General features: G+C 43.4%; 1 protein-coding gene across 1 annotated transcript in view; it reads right to left on the bottom strand.

Annotated features, from left to right (window-relative positions):
* Nucleotides 1-3,781: 3,781 nt before the first annotated feature.
* Nucleotides 3,782-21,002, bottom strand: part of podxl2 (podocalyxin-like 2) — a 43,087-nt gene continuing 25,866 nt past the window's right edge. Inside the window, exons 4-8 of the mRNA XM_069936278.1 lie at nt 14,933-15,007; nt 11,800-11,956; nt 9,457-9,518; nt 7,549-7,728; nt 3,782-5,522 (exon numbers count right to left, since the gene is read on the bottom strand). Coding sequence (XP_069792379.1) covers nt 5,316-5,522; nt 7,549-7,728; nt 9,457-9,518; nt 11,800-11,956; nt 14,933-15,007 — 681 coding nt within the window. The 3' untranslated portion in view covers nt 3,782-5,315. The remainder of the gene's footprint in view (nt 5,523-7,548; nt 7,729-9,456; nt 9,519-11,799; nt 11,957-14,932; nt 15,008-21,002) is intronic.

The following is a 21,002-nucleotide window of genomic DNA, read 5'->3' as shown; positions in this document are numbered from 1 at the left end:
TGTCATCAACAGCGCCACCTCCGGCGAAGAAATAACCGGGACTTCTCACCAGAAACTTGGGCCACAGCGCCACCTGCGACTGGGAAGAGTGCCTGACGGTCCCGCCGTGTGTGGTCGCCAACTGACAGATGTTAGCCTCAGGCCGATGTGGAGCCTGCCGATTCTGACACAGGTGAAGTCAAAAGATCATGAAGAGTGAAGCGCGAATGTCTGCAGACCCAGTGATTGAAGTAAAAACATTGACGCTGGAGGAAGTACTTCATCTAGTAAAGATACATACCCAACATTTCGGGCTTGGGCCCTTCATCAACTCTTCACCAGATGGGCACCAATCTCTAGGCCAATATCAAGGCCCTCCATCACCCTGGCCATTTCTTCTCACTGCTCCCTTCGGGCAGAGAAGCCAGAAATCCAGCACCTCTAGATTAAAGGCACCGTTTTTCCCCAACAGCTATCAGTGTTCTGAACCTCTCCATATTAACCCCATCCATAAACTATTCAGTGACCACCCAAAGATGGAAAGTCACTTTGTTTAACTCACACTAAACATCCGAGACTGTGAATATTTACTTTTATACCCCTTTATATTTATTATCTTTCTGTGATTTGGCATAATAATTTATGCCATGAAACATGTGAAGCTGCAGTGAGTAACAATTTTGGTTCAATTATGTGACAATAAACTCTCATCTTCAGTGGCATGGTGTTTCAACTTTGTTTATTCTCACATGTACCAAGATGCAATGACAAAAGGTTGTTTTGCGAGCAGACTAGTAGAGATCTCATACATACTACAACAAGTAAGACACAGTACAAAAGTACAGTTGCAGAGAGATCCATTTGTATGGAACAAAAACCACATAATTTACTATTTTGCAGGGCCGGATTAATGTAGTAGTGAAAGTACCACATGAATGAATTAGCACATGTACTATGAATTATGAGAAACTTTTTCATTTTCATCTTTGTGCAGTGGCTACGAGATACCACAGTGTTAATGACCTCAATTAAAAGTGATAAATGGGTAACATCGCTAACCTTAGATTTAAGACAAAGTTGAAAATGCACCTGAGCTGGACAGAAAAATAATCCTTACCTCAGTTAGCTGGCCAGTTTCATTTGTTTATATGTCAGGGGAGCTGCATGCTGCAGATAGTAATGGGAAATGCAGAGTGGTTCCAGTTGCGTGGGAGATTATGGGTAACGAAGATGGCCATTGATCCTGCATTGAGCCATCTGCCACTGTAAGCAAGTTTTAACAAAATAAGTAAGGAAGGGGAGGGGAAGGAAGGAATTTCAATGTAAGTGCAAAATGTGTAAGTTTTAGTCGGGGGCATATGCAATTTCAGTGCTTGCCATAGGCACTAATGCTCCCTAGATATGCCACTGGTAATCACTGAATATATAGTGATCTGAGAAAGCTAGCATCATTTTGTGAAGAATAAATAAGACTATTTTAAACTGACATGCAGGGTCAGCATCAGAAACTCTCTTGTGGGGGTGGGGGGGAGAAGAGAGGGGCACTGCTGTCACACTTCCCCTCATTGCGCATGTGCCAGTCAGCACTTCGTGCGTTGCCATCACACTTACTCCTCACCATGCATGCGCCAGCCGGCACTATTTACACCCCTTTAAAATAAATGCAACAGGTTACACAATACCTTAATCTGGCACTGCTATTCAGAAAACTGTCCTTGAATCTGGTGGCATGTGATCTCATACTTGTGAATCTTCTTCCTGATAATGGGTGGTTGAAGACTGTTGTTGGGCTGCAATGAATCTTTTTCATACTTTGGCTGCTTTCTAAAGGCAGCGAGGGTTATGGATGGAGTCGATGAAAGGAAGGTGTGTATGATGAAGTGAGTGGAGGGGAAGGGTGTGTGTGTGTTTTTTAAGGTCTGAGCCACATTCACCATCCTCTACAGTTTTTTGTGGTATTGGGTGGAGCAGTCCCATTACACACAGTGATGCAGCCGGAGAGTTGTTTTGGTCCTCAGATGATGTGCTACATTTCTACAGGCTTCTGAGGAAGTAGAGGTGCTGGTGCACAGTGGGTGGACCAGGACAGGTCACTGTAGATGTTTACCCCTAGACAATGCTATCTCCACCTCAGCACCATTGATGTGCACCAGGGAGAGAGCTCTACCTCTCCTCCAGATGTCCTAAGTCAGGTTTTCGGCCATATTGATTTTGAGGGAAAGAGTGTTATCCTGGTACCAAACCACATCTATCTATACTGTTTCATCATTGGAGATCTGGCTAAGACAGTGTTTTCATCACAGATTTATTGATGGAATTGGAATTTGTAACTAGAATGATTTGGTTTGATGCCATAATGATTTAGTGACAGTATGAATGCAAACAGAGATGTACATTTTTATTTAAACATACCGAATATTGAAAGAGCTGTTAAGAGTGGCCGTGGAGAAAAGGTTTCCAGCAGTGGCGGAGTCTTAGACCAGAGGGCACAGCCTCAGAATAAAAGGACATTCGTTTACACCAGAGATGAGGAAAAATTTCTTCAGCCAGCAGGTGGTGAATTTGTGGAATTCCTGTGGAGGCTAAATCATTGGGTCGATTTAAAGCAGGGGTTGATAGGTTCTTGATTAGTAAGGGTGTCAAAGGTTGTGGGAAAAGGCAGGAGAATGGATTTGAAATGAAGAATACATTAGCCATGATTAGAATGGTAGAGAAAATTCAATGGGCTGAATGGCCTAATTTGATCCCATCTCTTATGGTTATTGCATTTCTCATGTATATTTTTATGATTAGCTTATCTTTGAAGTAACAAAAATGCACAACCTCTTCCATACAGGTTAGTACATTAAAGCTTCAAGTCAAATCCTTAGACTGACACTAACTTTAATTTGATTCAAGTGAAAAACTCCAATTGGAATAACTAGGGTAAATATGACATGGACTATTCTGATCACCTTCCACAAGCCTCTAGATGACACAAAACAATGACCAGGAAGTAAATGAATATCAAGACGGACAATTTCTCAAAATAATCCGCAGTGGATACAACACAAAGGAAACAAGTCCTACAAGCTATGTCAATCTATTTGAACATTAACACTGTGTCTGAGAAGTAGCCAAATCCAACGTCACCTGGAAGCTTCCAGACTGCAATTATTCATTTCCCATTAATCAAATCAGAAAGAATCTAGTGAAAATGAATTAAATAGATAACAGAAAAAGAAATATATCAACAGAGTTGCTAGAAAACCATTTCAATGAGTGACCAAACCATTACTCACATGATGTTCCAGGTTTCAAGGTGACCACACTGCTTTAAATAACAGAGATTGATTGTACAGGGGTATATTCACTGTACTCTTCCAGGAAATTATCCTGATTTTACTGGGGGCAGGTTGCTGTAGTTTCTGTTTCCTGCTCTTGTTGAACAGATTCTGTTTATTGAGTGCAGCGATTTTTCTTTCTTGTAAAATATGCTGATTGGTGTGTTATCCTATCACACTCTTTGCCCATTCCCATTGGCTGAGTCAGTCCTGTCAATATTAGTCAGTGCTCCCAATTCAATTATTAGATTGCAAATTGCTGTTCTTAATTAATTCAGCAAGCAGGCAGTTTCATAAACCTAGCAGCCACTGAGCCAGGAGAAGGAGAATGCACACTATACAACTGATTAACTATGATTAGGAAATGTTCAAGATCTGTTTGGAAAGCATGTTAGTGCTGTTTATTTGTAATATTACTTTCTCCCCCCCCCCCCCCCCCCCCCCACTTTCCTCACTGAGACTTCACAGTTTGTAGCCTGGAACCATGCACCTGCCTTTACTGGTGTGAGAGCAGTTACTAGCACAGGCCTGGAGTGATTAATCTACCAAGATGGAGGACATCTGCTCTCTACACTGCACCTTCCCTGAACTGTTACATTGGGATTGTCATAAGGATGGCGAGATCCATAGCTCAGGTCTAATTCATTTGCTCCAGCAATGTAATACTGTTTCATCCATGTCACCACATAGGTTTAAGACCAACACATCTAAGTACAGACCCCACATACAACTAAAACCAAAATTCAAGGAACATCCTAAACCACAGCCCACTCCTTCCTTATAAACCAATTCAGTGCAACTCACTCAGAATCAAATTTATGTTATTCCATTATTTTCTATCTTCCAGTATACTACTTCTGTAAAGGCTAAAAAGGTAACCTTGACTCCCACTCACTAATGAATAGATGTCATTATCACAACAACACTGTTACTCCTTTAGCTACATGGGTTTATTCATTGGACTATTGTTACAGAATGAAGAGGTATTAGTAGTGGGACAACAGACCATTATGACTGTCAACACTAATCACCCACAGCACAAGTAAAAAGCAGAATAAAACTCTCTAAATTTTGGCCAACAATGACAAGGCAAGTCAACCTTGTCTGACTTAGCTTGGGGAAACCCAGGCCAACCTATTGTAAGAATTTCATTGTAGCTGTGTAGTGTACTTAAATATATGACAATAAACTTTTCATTCATTCAGTGTAACCGCAACTTTTGGTTAGCACAGTGGTTACGCTGCTGAGCTAATGATTTGGGAGTGCAAGACCTACCACAGCTGATACAAATAAATGAAGGTATTTTTTAAATCAAAGCATCAGTAGAAGTGGTCATTGAATTGCCAGACGTGCTGTGAGATCCCCTATCAATCACAAGCCTTGTTGTCCTAATGTGCTCTGGTCTACAAACCTGGAGCAACATGGTTGACTCCAAACTTGCCCCCTGAAATGTCCTCAGATCCGAGAGAAAAGATGATGGGCAGTGAAAGTTGGACCTGCATAGCCAGTCAGCCAGCACTCAGGAAGAGATTTTAAAAAGTTAGTGCTCCTGGTCAATGAGCAAGATGCCCAGATCTTGTGCATGAAGGTCCTTACTCACCCTGAAACCACCCCCCAACCTTATTAGTATTAGACACAGGAGACATTTTGAAGTAACTTTGCAGCCTGAAATAAATGAAAAATACCCAAAACATTACATCAAGCCCTGCATTAAGTTGAAATATTTTTAGGCCACGAGAGAATTATGTTCATAATCGATTTGTGTTGCCTGCTCTTCCCCACATAATCCAGGGAAAGGCCCCAAACCTCCATTTGCCAATGGTTCAGTTCAATGAAAGGACTAAAAAAATACCAGCCGCGCACTTTTGGTGCTGATGTTTGAATTCTTGAAGATGCCTCCACACTAAAGAAAAAAAGAGATGTTGTAGATTTCCTTACGAAGCAGTAATGTCTCTTTGCAAAGTGCAGGGGTCCATTGAGAGACTCTACCCTATCTGAAAGCAGCAGAGGATCTTAGAGGTGGGTGTCTTCCTCAAAACTGTCCCCCTCATCTTTTGAACTTTTGTTCATCAAGGCATTCCAGCCTCCGGAACGTTCCAAAGCATCACCATTCACGCTGGGCTTCTTCTCTTGCATCTCCACTGTGCTGTCTATCGTTAGGTCCAAGGTTGGGTTGTCATGGCAACCATTCTCCACAAAATGGAGTTCCTCACCATGGGACTGATAGGAAGGAATTTAATAAATATCGTTATTATCATCAACAAACATTGAGTCATTGAGAATAAACACTGAATCAATCAGAATATATGAATTTCTATAGATTTTTGGCTCTGAATTATTGTGTTCAAATCTCTAGTTGGAATTTAATTTATAACTAGCTCTTGAGAGTCAAGAGTATCAATGCACCATCTAGGATGGGACCTTCTCCGATCAAGACCACAAGAAACTAAAGAGGGCTGTAAATGTGGCTCAGGACATCATACATAAGTCTCTCCCCTCCATCAACTCTATCTGTAATACCCACTGCCTTGGAAAAGTAGACGGCATGTTAAAAAAACATCTCATCTCAGCACTGCCAGATTAAAAGATTGTTTTTTTCCTGCCATTAGTAGCCGCCTTCTGAATGAAGCACAAAATAGTAAAATGATGCTACCTTTGCTCTGTACTAACTGATCTCTCTCTCTATGGGATGTCTAACTGGTCTGCTTGCAAAACCATCATTTATCACTGAATCTTGGTAGATATTACAAAACTGACACACTTTCAGGCCTTAAATCCACAGAGAGAGAATACACATGAGCACTGCGCTTTTTATGGTTTCTTAAGAATTCTTTTTTTCAGAATCGAGGCATTACTGACAAGGTCAGTATTTAACTGGTTCCCCAGTTGAGAGGTGCCTTAGGCCAAGGTTGGGGAGTTTTGAGCTCCATAAATTAGACAAAGTACAAAGAAGGACTGGTGAAATTCTCCTAAGTCAGGCCATGGTGCAACACAGAGGAGAGTCTGCCTAGGATTGGACATTCCATTACTGCCTTATCCTTCTTGGTGGCAAGGATCACAGGTTTGGGAGATGCTGTTGGAGGGGGTGCCTTTGTGGGCAGTTCTGGTTACCCAGCTATAGGAAGTGTATCATTAAATTGCCCCCAGGGTGCAGAAGAGATTTACAAGGATGTTGCCAAGTCCCAGGGGCCTAAGCTACAGGGAGAAGTTAAATGCAGGAGAATGGGGGTGATCTAATAGAGGTGTACAAAATCAAAGCGGAAGTCTCTTGATGTCTTTTGACCAGAGTTGGGGAACTAGAGGGCATAGGTTTAAGATGATGGGGGAGAGATTTAACAGGATCCTTGAGTTGTAATTTACACATAGGGTGGTGAGTGTATGGAACAGGCTGCTGGAGGAGATGGTTGAGGCAGGAACTATGTATACGATGAGTTTAGAGGGATATGGGCCAGACAGAGGCAGGAGGGACGTGTGTGTGTGTGTGTGTGTGTGTGTGTGTGTGTGTGTGTGTGTGTGTGTGTGTGTGTGTGTGTGTGTGTGTGTGTGTGTGTGTGTGTGTGTGTGTGTGTGTGAGAGAGAGACATTTTGATGGGTATGGGCAGGTTGGGCTGAAGGGCCTGTTTCCATGCTCTATTCTATGCAGAGAGAAGGGATCTTCTTGTTCTGTAACTCTACTAAGCTGGAAAGGCTGCAGATAAGATTCATGAGGATGCTGTTAAAACTGGAGGGCTTGAGTTATAGGTAGACCTGGATAGGCTGGGTCCTTTTTTGTGCCAGGAGGCTAGGAATGATCTTATAAAAGGTATATAAAATTAGGAGGGGCACTGAGAAGGTAAATGATGAGTCAAAACTGAGAGGCTATTGATTTGAATTGAGAGAAGATTTAAAGGGACTTGCAGGGGACAATTTTTCTCACAGTGGGACGAGGGGTCTGTGGAACAAACTGCCAGAGGAAATGGTAGAGGCTGGGCTAAGTACACTGTTTGAAAGTTATCTGGATGGATACATGGACAGGAAAGCTTTAGAAGGATACAGGTCAAAGGAAAGGAAGGTGCAAATAGTCTGGTTAACTGGGCTGGCATGGATAAATTGGGCCAAAGGGCCTGTTTCTATGCTGTAAAACTTGATGACTCAAACACTGCATCCATGGTGCTCTATAGGCGGAGGAGAGGCCCGTAACCATTTCTGGTAGCATAGAGCCATGGTGGCCTTTACCATCTATTAGAATTCATGGTGCAGCACTAACCACGTGCGTTGACTTCGGGAGCTGCCGTTGCCAGCAGATGTACACGAATCCAGATACGATGATCACTGCACAGATCGAGCCAATAATAACCAGCACAATGAAGAGCTTCCCATAATCCCCACGGGGATGACCAGGCCTCTCTTGGCAACCAGTAGCCGCAGTGATGTTGCGGATCCCAATCTACAAAGAGAGAAGCAGTTGCGCCAACACTGGTTTCATGATAGAACTCAACCTTTCAGTGCTCTCAAAGTTGTGCATGTATGCAAGACCTTGCACCCCATGTTGGTCAGGAAACAAATTATGGGAGGAACTCAGCAGGTCAGGCAGCATCTGCAGAGGGAAAAGGAAGTTTAGGGTCAGGACCCTGCATCAGGACCGGCCCTCTGTCTTCATGTTCGCTGCTCAACCCTCTGAGCTTCTCCAGCAGGTTGCTCTGCTCCAGATTCCAATGAACCCCAACCCCAATGCAATCTCTCATATCACTTTCCAACTTCAGGTAACAAGTCCCCTCTCCCTTCTGCTTTTCCCTCCTCCTCCTCAAAATACAAAAGTGTTCCTTCAGAACGGATGGAGATGAGGAGGAATTTCTTCACCCAGAAAAAGGTGAATCTGTGGAATTTGTTGCCATGGATGGTCATCGAGATCAAGGGGTTATTTAAGACTGAGGTCAAAAGGTTGTTCATTAAGAAGGGAATTGAGGGTTACGGGGTGAAGGCAAGAGAATGGGGTCAAAAAGGATAGTAAACCAACCATGATGAAATGGCAGGGCTGACTTGATGGGCTGAATGGTCTAATTCTACTCCTATGTTTAATGGTCTTATGGTCACTGAAGAGCTGCGTCCTCTATAACAGTTTCTCAAAGGCTTATCTTGTGCATAATTAAAAGAGGAACTGAGAGTGCTGCTTGTACATTGATAACACAATGATTGTTGGGAGTGACACATCCCATTGGGTTTCATGTATATATCATGAAATAAAAGACCTGGCCGGGGTGGGGGTGAATCTGTGGGATTTGTTCCCTCAAACTCTGTGGATTCTGTCATTGGGTAGACTTAAAGCAGAGATTCTTAATTAGCAAGGATGTCAAAGGCAGAAGAATGAGGTTGAGAGGAAAAATACATCAGACACAATTTAAATAGCTGAGCAGCCTTGATAGCCGAATAGCCTAACTCTGCTCTGACTTCTCATTGTCAAACCAATCAGGAACATTCTCCTCCAAAATCAGGATGCAGCAGCCCCAACTGTTGGGTGCAGAGAATTATAGTGGGACTATTCAGCTCATTAAGCCTGTTTGAAACCATATGGATCATGGCAGATCTGACCTTAACTCTGCCTCCTTGATTCATATTGTCATACATCTTGGTAGCAGGCCCTGTCCACTTGCTTTGCCCCAATCTTTTCCACTAATCCCACACTTTTTATCCTTCTCCTCATAATCCCATTAATTTCCCCAGATTCTACCAGTCACCTACACATTAGGAGCAAATTATAGCACTTATCCAACCAATCAAACCACATGTTTGAGGACAGGGGTGGGACGGGTGAGAGTGGGGGAAATGAAGCACCCTGGGGGAACCCACGAAGTTACAGGGAGAATGTGCAAACTCCACACACGTCACTGGAGGCCAGGATTGTGTCGTGTCTGTGTCTCAGGCACTGAGAGGAAGCAACTCACCCAGCTGCATGCCTTACACTCATGACCCTTTACCCAATAATACCTGTTGATGTTCCTTCTGAAAGCTTCACCTTACCCTCTCCACATCTCTGACAGCTCATTTTGGGAGAGAATCCCATAATCATACTGCCCATGTAATCTCCCTGCCCCAATCTTTCCAATCATGCGGGAAGTTCTATGATCCATGATGTAAAAGACTTCTGTCAGAAGCAGATATGAATGTGAAGCCTCACCTCTTTCAAGTCATCCTTCACTTCCCCCAACATTGCAAGAACTTCTTTTGCTGGTATTGTACCTGGATCACCAAAATAAAGATAATTATCATGTAAAATCATATTCTCTGCAGGTGCACTGTGGAAAGTATACTGACTGGTCACATCATGGTCTGGTTTGGAAAATCAAGTGCACCAGGAATGCAGAAGGCTGCAGAGAGAGGCAAACCTAGCCAAGTCCATAACAGGCTCCAATGCCTCATCCATTGCAGAGATCTATTTGAGGCACTGCCAACATCATAGAGGACCCCCAAAACCCTGGTCAAAACCTCTTCTCACTGCTACCTTCAGGCAAAAGATACAGAAGCCTCAAGACCAACACATCCAAGTTCAAGAACAATTTTTGTCCAACAACTATCAGCCTCTTGAACCTCTCATAGTACCTTGACCATAAACTACTCCGGGATCACAAAAGATTAGTTTGCACCACAGAAACATTTCTTCTCTTTTACTTGCACTAAATGCAACTGTGATTATTTATCTATCCTTTCATATTTATTGTCTGTTTTTCTCCCTTGCCATATTCTGTAAATTGAATGCATGAAATTCTTTATGGTGTACTCATGTATCTGTGTGGCTGCAGCAAGGATGAAATTTGGTACATTGTGCAGGCCCGCAGGCCGGCCCGCCCGGCCGCCCGCACAACTTTTTACAGATATTCTGGGCAAACAGGAGAAGGAGAACTGCCTCATCCACGTGGCAGAGTGCAGGGCTGGGGGTGTGGAGGGAGACTCCAGTCTTACAGGGAGGAACTGATGGTCCCCCTCACTGTCAGTCAAGGCAGTCTTGGAGCTTATCAGTGAGTTCTGGCAATGAGGATGTTCCACCCAACGATCCATGCTAGTATCTATGCCCACTAGATCCTCCTGCTATCTTTCCTCATTAAAATACATCAGCCAAGTCTTCTATTCCGTACTGCCTCATACACTTGACCAGACTCCCTTAAATATATCCATACTAGCAGCTTCAAAGTATGGTAGTGAACTCCACCTCAATGATCTTTCAGTTTTTTTTAATTCCCTGTCAAAACATTTAACCATGATCCATGTCACCCTTTGTTTTCTCTTCATTCCTACTCCCAGGGAAGCCACAGCCTCACACCCTCAGTGGCCCAATTCTGGCACTATTTATATGGAGTTTTTAAGACAATGGGAACATGGGGAAAGTAGATTAGAGGGAAAATAAGTAGGGAAATGGGGTTGCACTGTGAGTCAGCATTGTCTTGATGGGCCAAATAGCCTCCTTCCATGCCTTAAGGCAGTGTTTCTCAATCTGTGGTTCACTCTCTGAAGTAACCTAGCAAGCCATAGAATCATAAGGGCCATGGATAAAGTGAATGGTCACTGTCTTTCTTGCAGGGTAGATGATTCCAGAATTGGAGGGCATAGGTTTAAGATGAGAGGGGGAAAAGACACAACGTGAAACAGGTCCTTTGCCCTAACTCATCCATTCCGATCAAGTTGTCATTCTAGGCATTTTTTTTTGCTTTTGGTCCATATCCTTCCTATCCACATTTCTGTCCAAATGTCTTCTAAACATCAAAATTGTGCCTGCTTTATAGATTCCTCTGGCAACTCATTCCAAATATGGACTACCTTCTGTGTGCAAAAGGTTCAGCTTAAATCTCTTCCCCTGCCCTTAAACATCTGGTTCTAGAATCATCTACCCAGGGAAAAACACATTCACTTTATCTATATCCCTCATGATTTCATAAACCTCTACGAGGTCAGGGAATGAAGACTAGTGTATCCAGGCTCTTCCTATAACAGAAGCCCTCTAGTCATAGTAACATCCAGTGCAGTGGTTCTCAACCATCCCTTCCCACTCACATCCCACTTAAAGTAATCCCTATGCCATCGGTGCTCTGTGATTAGTAAGGGATTGCTGCAGGTGGGATGTGAGTGGGGAGGGAAGGTTGAGAACCACTGCTCTAGACCCAATTGTTATTGAGGAAAATTGTCATTGGCCCATTTCCTTTGGAGTTATGAAACTGTGCACATAACGAGTCAATTAGGTACAATTAAAACAGAGGTTTTCAATATTTTTCTTTCCACCCACATACCACCTTAAGCAATCCCTTACTAATCACAGAGCACCTATTGGCATAGGGAATACTTAAAGTGGTATGTGAGTGGAAAGAAAAAGGTTGGGAACCACTAATCTAAAGTGAATCTCCTCCGCACTCTTTACAGCTTGATGATATGCGGGTGCTGAATTTCCATGCCCCACCTCCCCACCCCCCACAACACCCCCTCCCCAGAAAGAGCCCAACAGAATGTGCAAAGTGCATGGAAAACCAATCACCTCGATCACTTGCCAGCATCATCAGAAGATGTTGGTCACCCTCACTAGGCTTGCTCAATGATAGCAGCCAGGAGTTGGAGGGAGTTCTCAACTTCCTGGAGAAAGACTCTGCCACTATCTTCAGTAGTTCCAGTCCTTTGAGGGATCGAAATACTTCCTGGACAAAACACAAGTATTTTTACAAAAGACATTTAGAGAGAAAATGAAAGCCGTGTTGGTCTCAAGAAGTGGACAGTGTTGCTGGGGAAAGCTAGGATTGTTTTCCTTCGAGCAACTAGGAAGGAATCTGAAAATAAAACTTGAAGTTACAAAGGAATCTTGACTGCTGATAAAACAAGACTGTACCGATTGATGTGGAAGACACACAGAAGACTGATGGAACCTGGAGCAGCATTCAATCTGTTGGAGGAACTCAGCAGATCAAGCAGCACCAGTAGATGGAAAAGCCATTGTCAATGTTTTAGGCTGGAACCCTTCAAGAAGTCCTAATGATAGGATATAAACCGAAACGTGTGTCTCTATCTCTGATAAATGATATCAAGGATAGGATTCAAATGCAATAGAACTTAGGTTAAGGTGAGGGCAGGGAAGTTTAAAGAAGAAGCGTGGGGCAATTTATTTTGCACAGTGAGTGGTGGTATCCTGCACTGATAGGGTAGACAGTCAGAATCTTTCTCATGGGTTAAATATATCACGTACTCCAGAGGACGCAAGTTGAAGGTGAAAGGGGAAAGTTTAAGGGAGATGTGTGCGGGGCAAGTTTTATTTCAGCAGAGAGTGGTGGGTGCCTGGAACGAACTGCCAGGGATAGTGCTGGAAGCAAGTAAGATTTCAAATTTAAAAAAATCCTGCAGATACCGGAGTCGAGCATCAGTTTTTTTCCTTATTCTTGTCGAAAGGCTCAGACCCGAAATATCAGCAACCTTTTACTTCCCTTGGGTGCTGAGGTTTTCTGGCACAATGGTTTATTGAAGCAGATACAAGTGTAGAGTTTAAGAGGCTTCTAGGCAGGGGATGGAGCAGATTTGCTCCATACAGGCAGCAGATTTGGCACAGACGTTATGGGCCAAAGGGCCTATATTGTACGGTTCCATCTTCTGTGACATTGGCATTAAATAAGTCACTCTCCACAAATGATGGTCCAACCATAGAGAATGTCCATGATTCTCTATTTTTATTTCATATATGCAGTATTGCTTGTGGGGCCAAGGCTCAGTCTATGGCTATTTGCCCTTTGGGTGAGAAAATTAGTCAAGGATTCTGGTAAAAAATAGATTGAAAAATTAGCAGCAAAAAACAGAAGCTGCTTCTGAGCCAGATGATAATGTTATTTTACAAGGATGCTCAAACTTAGGTACGACATCTATGCCATGTAAAGAAAGCGATGGAAACTAGAACCAGATCACGAGTCTGGCCTCACGCTGTTAACGGATAAGTCCGAGACAGGTATGTCCATGTGGAAATGGACAAGTCAAATGGTTGGCAAATGGAAGTTCTAGCTTAGACCCTGGTATTCTGCACTTAATCTCACCTGTAGAGATGACCCTTTTGGACAGTATTTCAGGAGAAAACTCACATCAGTATCTTCTTCTTCTTTGGCTTGGCTTCGCGGACAAAGATTTAAGGAGGGGGTAAAAGTCCACATCAGCTGCAGGCTCGTTTGTGGCTGACAAGTCCGATGCGGGACAGGCAGACACGGTTACAGCGGTTGCAGGGGAAAATTAGTTGGTTGGGGTTGGGTGTTGGGTTTTCCTCCTTTGTCTTTTGACAGTGAGGTGGGCTCTGCGGTCTTCTTCAAAGGAGGTTGTTGCCCGCCGAACTGTGAGGCGTCAAGATGCATGGTTTGAGGCGATATCAGCCCACTGGCGGTGGTCAATGTGGCAAGCACCAAGAGATTTCTTTAGGCAGTCCTTGTACCTTTTCTTTGGTGCACGTCTGTCATGGTGGCCAGTGGAGAGCTCGCCATATAACACGATCTTGGGAAGGCGATGGTCCTCCATTCTGGAGACGTGACCCACCCAGCGCAGCTGGATCTTCAGCAGCGTGGACTCGATGCTGTCGACCTCTGCCATCTCGAGTACTTCGACGTTAGGGATGAAAGCGCTCCAATGAATGTTGAGGATGGAGCGGAGACAACGCTGGTGGAAGCGTTCTAGGAGCCATAGGTGATGCCGGTATAGGACCCATGATTTGGAGCCGAACAGGAGTGTGGGTATGACAACGGCTCTGTATACGCTTATCTTTGTGAGGTTTTTCAGTTGGTTGTTTTTCCAGATTCTTTTGTGTAGTCTTCCAAAGGCGCTATTTGCCTTGGCGAGTCTGTAGTCTATCTCGTTGTCGATCCTTGCATCTGATGAAATGGGGCAGCCGAGATAGGTAAACTGGTTGACCGTTTTGAGTTTTGTGTGCCCGATGGAGATGTGGGGGGGCTGGTAGTCATCGTGGGGAGCTGGCTGATGGAGGACCTCAGTTTTCTTCAGGCTGACTTCCAGGCCAAACATTTTGGCAGTTTCCGCCAAACAGGACGTCAAGCGCTGAAGAGCTGGCTCTGAATGGGCAACTAAAGCGGCATCGTCTGCAAAGAGTAGTTCACAGACAAGTTTCTCTTGTGTCTTGGTGTGAGCTTGCAGGCGCCTCAGATTGAAGAGACTGCCATCCGTGCGGTACCGGATGTAAACAACATCTTCATTGTTGAGGTCTTTCATGGCTTGGAATTATGTCACACCTTCTTGAATTAAGGCCGACGTACTATTTACATTGCCGATATCCAGATGATGTCTTACTAAATTTATACAAGATCTAAATTCTTAATTAGAAGTTAAATCTAATTTAATTTCAAAGCCAAAAAGGAAATCTCAAAGTAACATTGAGTGTCAAACATTCTGGAAATACTCAGCAAGTCAGGCAGCATCTGCAGAAAGAGAAACAGTTAATGTTTCGGGTCTAAATGGTTGTGATGAAGGGTCCTGGACTTGATACGTTAACTGTTTCTCGCTACACACTGCCTGACCTGCTGAGCGGTTCCAGCATTTAATGTTTTTATTTCATATTTCCATCAACCTGCAGTTTATAAAATTATCTTCGTCTTTCAAACAGAGTGAAGACAGGGGTCAGGTTTCTGTTTTATACTCACGCATTCACTATTCTCAGTCATGTTCAAGATCACATAACTCTTTCCAGCCAGTTTATTCCAGTCTCTGCAGACAACCTAATAAACATAAGAGGGGTGAAAAAGGAAGAAGATTCAGTCATCCCTTTGAGTGGCTTGCACCCAAGATCTGATCACCATTACAGATGTTCAGAAAGTTCAATACATACCTGTGAAACTTTTCAAGAGATTTTTCAAGACAATCAAAACCCTCTCAAGAAGGACAGAATGGTAGCCACAGAAGAAACAACAGATACTGGAATCTGGAGCAACAAATAATCTGCTACAGGAACATATAAAATTAAGTAGCAGGTTATTTCCACAGGTAAGTGAGACTTGAACTTGGGACTCAAGATTCATAAAAGGAGAAACTGCTTCCCTCAGAGAATGGTGAATCCGTGGAATTCTCTGCTGAAGGAACCAGTAGGGGTTGCCTCATTAAATGTATACAGTTGGATAGATTTTTAAATTGTTGATGAATTAAGGTTTATAGGAATGAGCCAGTAAGTGGAGCTGAGTCCACTGCCCGATTAGCCACGGTCATTGAATGGTGCCCAACTTCTGCTCCTTTTGCTTATGTTCTTGTGTACTTATGTAAGATTCCCTCTTCAGAATTCCAGTGAGTACAGTCCCAAACAACTCAATCCCTCCTCTAGAAACAAGACCAGAACTGCATGCATTGCTCCAGGTGCAACCTCACCCAGTGCCCTGTACAGTTGACATGAGGGTTTATTGTCATATACACAGTACAGATGCACCAAAATTCTTGCTGCAGCAAGATACCCCAACTATAACGGTATAAATTAAGTTACCTCAGTGTACCCAGAGTCTAAACAAGCATAATTAATATAAAAGGCCAGATAAATAGTCACAGTTCGTGCAAAAAAATGTAATCTTCATCAGAGCAGATATTTGAATCACCAATGCACACAAGTCTAAAGTCCTGGTTTTAAAAGACACAGGAGCAAGGAGGTATGTTGTGAGCTGCTCCCAGCTAATCTTCATACTCTCCAGTATTCTCCTACCTCTACTCTCCAACATTTGGAGATCACTAGCGCTGTCCTTTAGTTCTGGCTTCTTTCTAATTGATCTTGCAGTGTAACTCTGCACTCTGCCTACGCTTCTTTGCTGTGCTTACAAATGGGTCATCTGGCTGGATAGCATGCAAAATAAACCTTTTCACTGCACCGCTGTAAACATGTCAATGGGGGAATTGAAATGAGGTAAGTGCAGATAGATAAGGGCCTGCTTCTATGGTGTACTCCTCTATGAGGTTGGGAGATGGAGTGGACAGCAGGGATGAATATATGGATGGGGCCGTTCAGTTGGGAAGGTGCTGGGTAAAAGAGTATCAAATGTCTAGCACAACCCTCCACTCCATCGGGGAGACTGAACACAGATTGGGATACAGTTTTGTTGAGCACCTTTGCTCTGTTCGCTGCAACAGGAAGAACCTCCCAGTGGCCAACCATTTCAATTCTATTCTAGAAGTAAAACAAGAATGTCTGCAAACACTATGGTAGAAGTAAAAACACAAAGCTGGAGAAACTCAGCAGGTTAGACAGTTTCCTTTATATAACAAAGATAAAGATACATAACATTTCATCAAGGTATGGAAAAATGTCAACAGGCACCCGAATAAAAAGGAAAAGGGGGAGGGGCATGAGGGTCCCAAAGGCAGGAGATAATAGGTGGAGAAGGGAGGGAGGGCACAGCAATAAGCAGTGGGAGGACGGATAGCTAGAAAGTGGGGGGGGGGGGAAGCTGAGGGAAAGAAGAGGGGGAAGGGAAGGGAGAGGGAAAGGAGACCAGGTTAGCAGAAACCAGAGAAGTCAATATCAATGCTTGAGCCTGGAGAGTGCCCCGATGGAAAATCAGGTGTTGTTCCTCCAATTAGCAGGTAGTCTTGGTGAGATAGTACAAGGCCATGGACAGATGCGAGTATGGGAGTGGGATGCAGAACTGAAATGGTTGACCACTGGGAGGTCTGTGTCACTGGTGCAGACGGAGCGAAGGTGCACAGTGAAGCGATCTCCTACTCTGCGCCAGGTCTCTCTGATTTAAAGAAGACCACAAAGGGAACATCAGATGTAATAAATCAGTCCTGCAGATACAAAAGTGAAGTGTTGCTTCACTTGCAAGGTCTGTTTGGAGTGCGGTGAGGGAGGTGTGAGGGGAATGTGCTTGGGGGCATAATTGGTAGGGAGGATTGAGAGCACAAGGGAGTCACAGAGGGAGTGGTTCCTAAGGAAGGCAGAGGGGAGGAGAGGAAAAGATGTGCCTGGTAGTGGAATCCTACTGTAAGTACCAGAAATTCCAGAGGATAATGTGTTGGACACAGAGGGTGCTAGGTAAGGACAAGTGGGATACAGTGTTGTATCTGGGGCAGAGGGGCCAAGATAGATGAGTGGGAAATGGAGAAGATGCAGGTGAGGGCTGAGTTGATGGTGTGGCAGGGGGAAAGCCACATTTGTGGAAGAAGGCAAACATTTCAGTAGATCTGGACTGGAAGACCTCAGTCGGGCAGGAGATTTAAAAAGGTAGGGCAGCTTACCTTGTTTTCAATTGGTGTGGAGCCAGGAGAGTGAGAGGACAGTCACTTGGAAAACTGTAAGTATTGAAGGGTGTTTGAATTTTTATTTTAAACTGGAAAGGCTAAGGTTGGGTAGGGAGACTTACTGCGCAGACTCACAACATCAGTCAGTCGGCAGATTTACAAAGGTAGTGCAGCTTACTTTCTTTTCAGCTGGTTTTGAAACCATTAAGGGTTAAACAACAATTAAGTGATTTATTGCTGTTAAGCATTGAGGCTGTGATTGGATAAGTGAATACAGGTGTGAGAAATTGTGACAATTGCCTAGGGCTACACAGTCATTGTGTTGATAGACTTAAGGTTACATAAAAGGAGGAATAGTCCTGGTAGTGACCAATGGTTGGGGGGACATAGAGCATTTGTTGAGTAGTGGCTGAGGTGGTTAGACCAGGTAAGGAGGTTTATTGTACAAGTTAATGGAGTCCACTTGGGATGTGAGAGATCTGGGATGGTATACTTGTCCTAGACAACCACACCTGCAGAATGTGCATTCAGCTCTGGCTATTTACAGACTGGGTTTGGCAACTGGAGTTGGTGAACTGTGGCTTATTCAGGAAGCTGAGGCAGTAATAGAAAGAGTTACATAGTGGTAGTCACACCAAATTAACAGGACACAGAGCTGGGTGACTATCTGGGGAGGAAATAGGAAGACCCAAGTAGTGCAGAGTACCCCTGTGGATGTTTCTGCTAGCAATAGGTACACTGTTTTGGCTACTGTTGGTGGGGATGATCTACCAAGGACAAGTCAAGGTGGTTGTCTCTGGCACAGGCTGGTACCTTGCTTCAGAATGGAAAAGTTTAATAATAGGGGCCATGTTGATTAGGAAGGCTGACAGAAAGTTTGATGGAATGCATTAAGATTCCAGGTTGGTTTGTTGCCTGCCAGGGATGTCTCTGATCTACTCCACATTGGGGAGGGGAGCAGCTGGATGTGGTTATCTACATGAGGACCATTGACATAGGAAAAGAGAGGAGGTTCTCGATAGAATTTAGGCAGTTAAGAAGGAAGTTAAAATGTAGGACCTCAGGGGTTGTAATCTCAGGATTGCTGCCTGTGCCAGGCACTAGATGGGGTACAAATAGGAAGATATAGTTGATAAATGTGTGGCTGAAGAGTTGGGGTAGGACTTCAGATTTCTAGATCATTGGGACCTCTACCAAAGGGATGGGCTAAACTGGAAGGGGACCACTATCTTGGCAGGAGGGTGTGCTAGAGCTGTTGGGGAAGGTTTAAATGAGTTTGGCGAGGGATGGGAATCACAATGAGGATGAAGAGATTAGGGTAGTATTAGGGAGACAGGGAGCTAAAATAGAGAAAAGAAAATTAAAAAGTCCTTCAATTATGATGAAAAGGAAGGATAGGTGAGAAAGTGCTGTTCAATAGGAATACAGTAAAATTAATATCAGTAGCAGGTTAAATGGTACTAGACTTAAATACATATAGTATTGAAAAGTAGATGACCTGGTTGCACAGATTCAACTTTAAAAAAATAAATAAATATGATGCAGCCATTACTGAAATATGGCTGAATGAGGCATGGAATTGGGAGCTCAATATCCGAGGATACAGTGTTTAAAGGTAAGTGGAGGTGTGGCTCTGATGGTAAGTAACAAAATTAAATCAGTAGAAAGAAGGAACTTGGGGTCAGCTGTGGTAGAATTATTATGGGTTGATTTAAGAAATGACGAGGGTAAATAAACAATATTAGCAGTTATATGCAGGTCCTCCAACAGCAGCTGGGAACTGGGCTATGAGTTACAGCTGGAAATAGAAAGGGCATGTCACTAGGATGATGTCAAAATAATTATGGGGGAATTTAACACACGACAGGGGATTGAAAAGGGCAGGAAATTACTGGATCGGGGGTGGGGGGGGGGGAAGAGTTTGTAGAAAGCTTAAGGCATGTCTTTTATGAACAGCTTGTTTATGATCCCAACAGGGGATCTGCAGTTCTGGATTGGGTGATGTGCAATGAACCAGAGGTCACTAGGGAATTAAAGGTATTATAGCCTCGAGGAAGTAGTGATCATAACATGGTTGAATTTGGTTTCAAATTTGAAAAGGAAAAGATGTTATCGGGTATATCAATTTTTCAGTGGAATAAAGGAAATTACTGTGGCATGAGACTGGAACTGGCTCAAGTTGACTGGATAAGTTAACTAGTTGGAGGGACAGTAGAGCAGAATTGGAAGCTTTTTTAAATAAGTAATAAAAATAGGCAGAGAGATATTTCCAGGAAAAGAAAATTTGTCAATGGAAAGATGGTATCAATGTGGCCAACAAAAGAGGTGAAGGCTAAGATAAAAGCAAGGAAGCTAAATTTAGTGGGAAAACATAGAAACTTGCAGAAAAAGACAAAGAAAGTCATTAGAAAAGATGAAATGTGAAAGGAGATCAGCAAATATTAAAAAAAAGTTTATATATATATGAGTAAAAGATGAAACATGGGACTGATTTGAAAACTATGCTGTGGAAATTCTAATGGGTAATAGAGATGGCAGAGGAACTTGATCAATATTTTGTCAGTCTTCACTGTGGAAGACATGAGCAATATACCTGACAGTGTAAAGAGGTCACGACAGCTAAGTTATAGCTCTTGGTTATAGCTCTAAGGCTGTAGCTTGAATCAACAGAAGAAACAAACACCAGTAGAGGGTATTCGACATGGAGTTTATCCAGTGGCAGCTCTGCCTTTTATAATCAGCTTGGCTGTGTCACCACTAGGGCTGGCTTGAGTGGGCCAACTGCTGATTGGTTACCTCTGATACCTGGGCCCTGATTGGGGGCCCCTGTGATCCACTGACTGTGGTGAGCTAGTTTCACCACTCTGCTGGCAGCCCATGGAAATGGGTGTTTCAGCTTGCACTATGTTTTACTGTTTGGCCACTTCCTGTGTTGGCTCAAGGCACAGGCTGCTACAACAGACTAGTTTCAGAGAATAGAATTTGATGCAGTTAGGACTCGACTAGAGAGTGCTAGGCAAGAAGAATGGATTAAAGATTGATAAATCTCCCAGTCTGTATAAGGTGCACCCATGTGTTATAAAAGTTGGAGATTGTACACCCATTGGTGATGATTTTCCAGAAGTCAATAAACTCTGGCATGATTCCAGAGGATTGGAAGGTTACCAATGTGGTTCTGCTGCTTAAGGAAAGGAGACAGAAAAATGGAAACTATCGGCCTATTAGTTTGATGTTGGTGGTTGAGAAGGCATTAGTTGATCGTCAAGGATGTGGCTATGAAATACCTGGAGCTGCATGACCAGATAGGTCCAAGTTCTCATGGTTTGTTTTTTGGTGTTTGTAAGGGTAAATCCTGCCTGATCAACCTAATAGTTTTTTTTGGAATAAATGTCCGGTAGGATGGACAAAGAGGAGGCTGTGGATGTTGTATATTTGGATTTTCAGAAACCTTTCAATCAGGTGCCACATGTGAGGCTGCTTTAATAAGATGAGAGCCCA

The sequence above is a fragment of the Narcine bancroftii genome, chromosome 5 (assembly GCF_036971445.1).
Source record: "Narcine bancroftii isolate sNarBan1 chromosome 5, sNarBan1.hap1, whole genome shotgun sequence".
Lineage (NCBI taxonomy): Eukaryota > Metazoa > Chordata > Chondrichthyes > Torpediniformes > Narcinidae > Narcine > Narcine bancroftii.
This window is presented reverse-complemented; position numbering and strand designations above follow the sequence as displayed.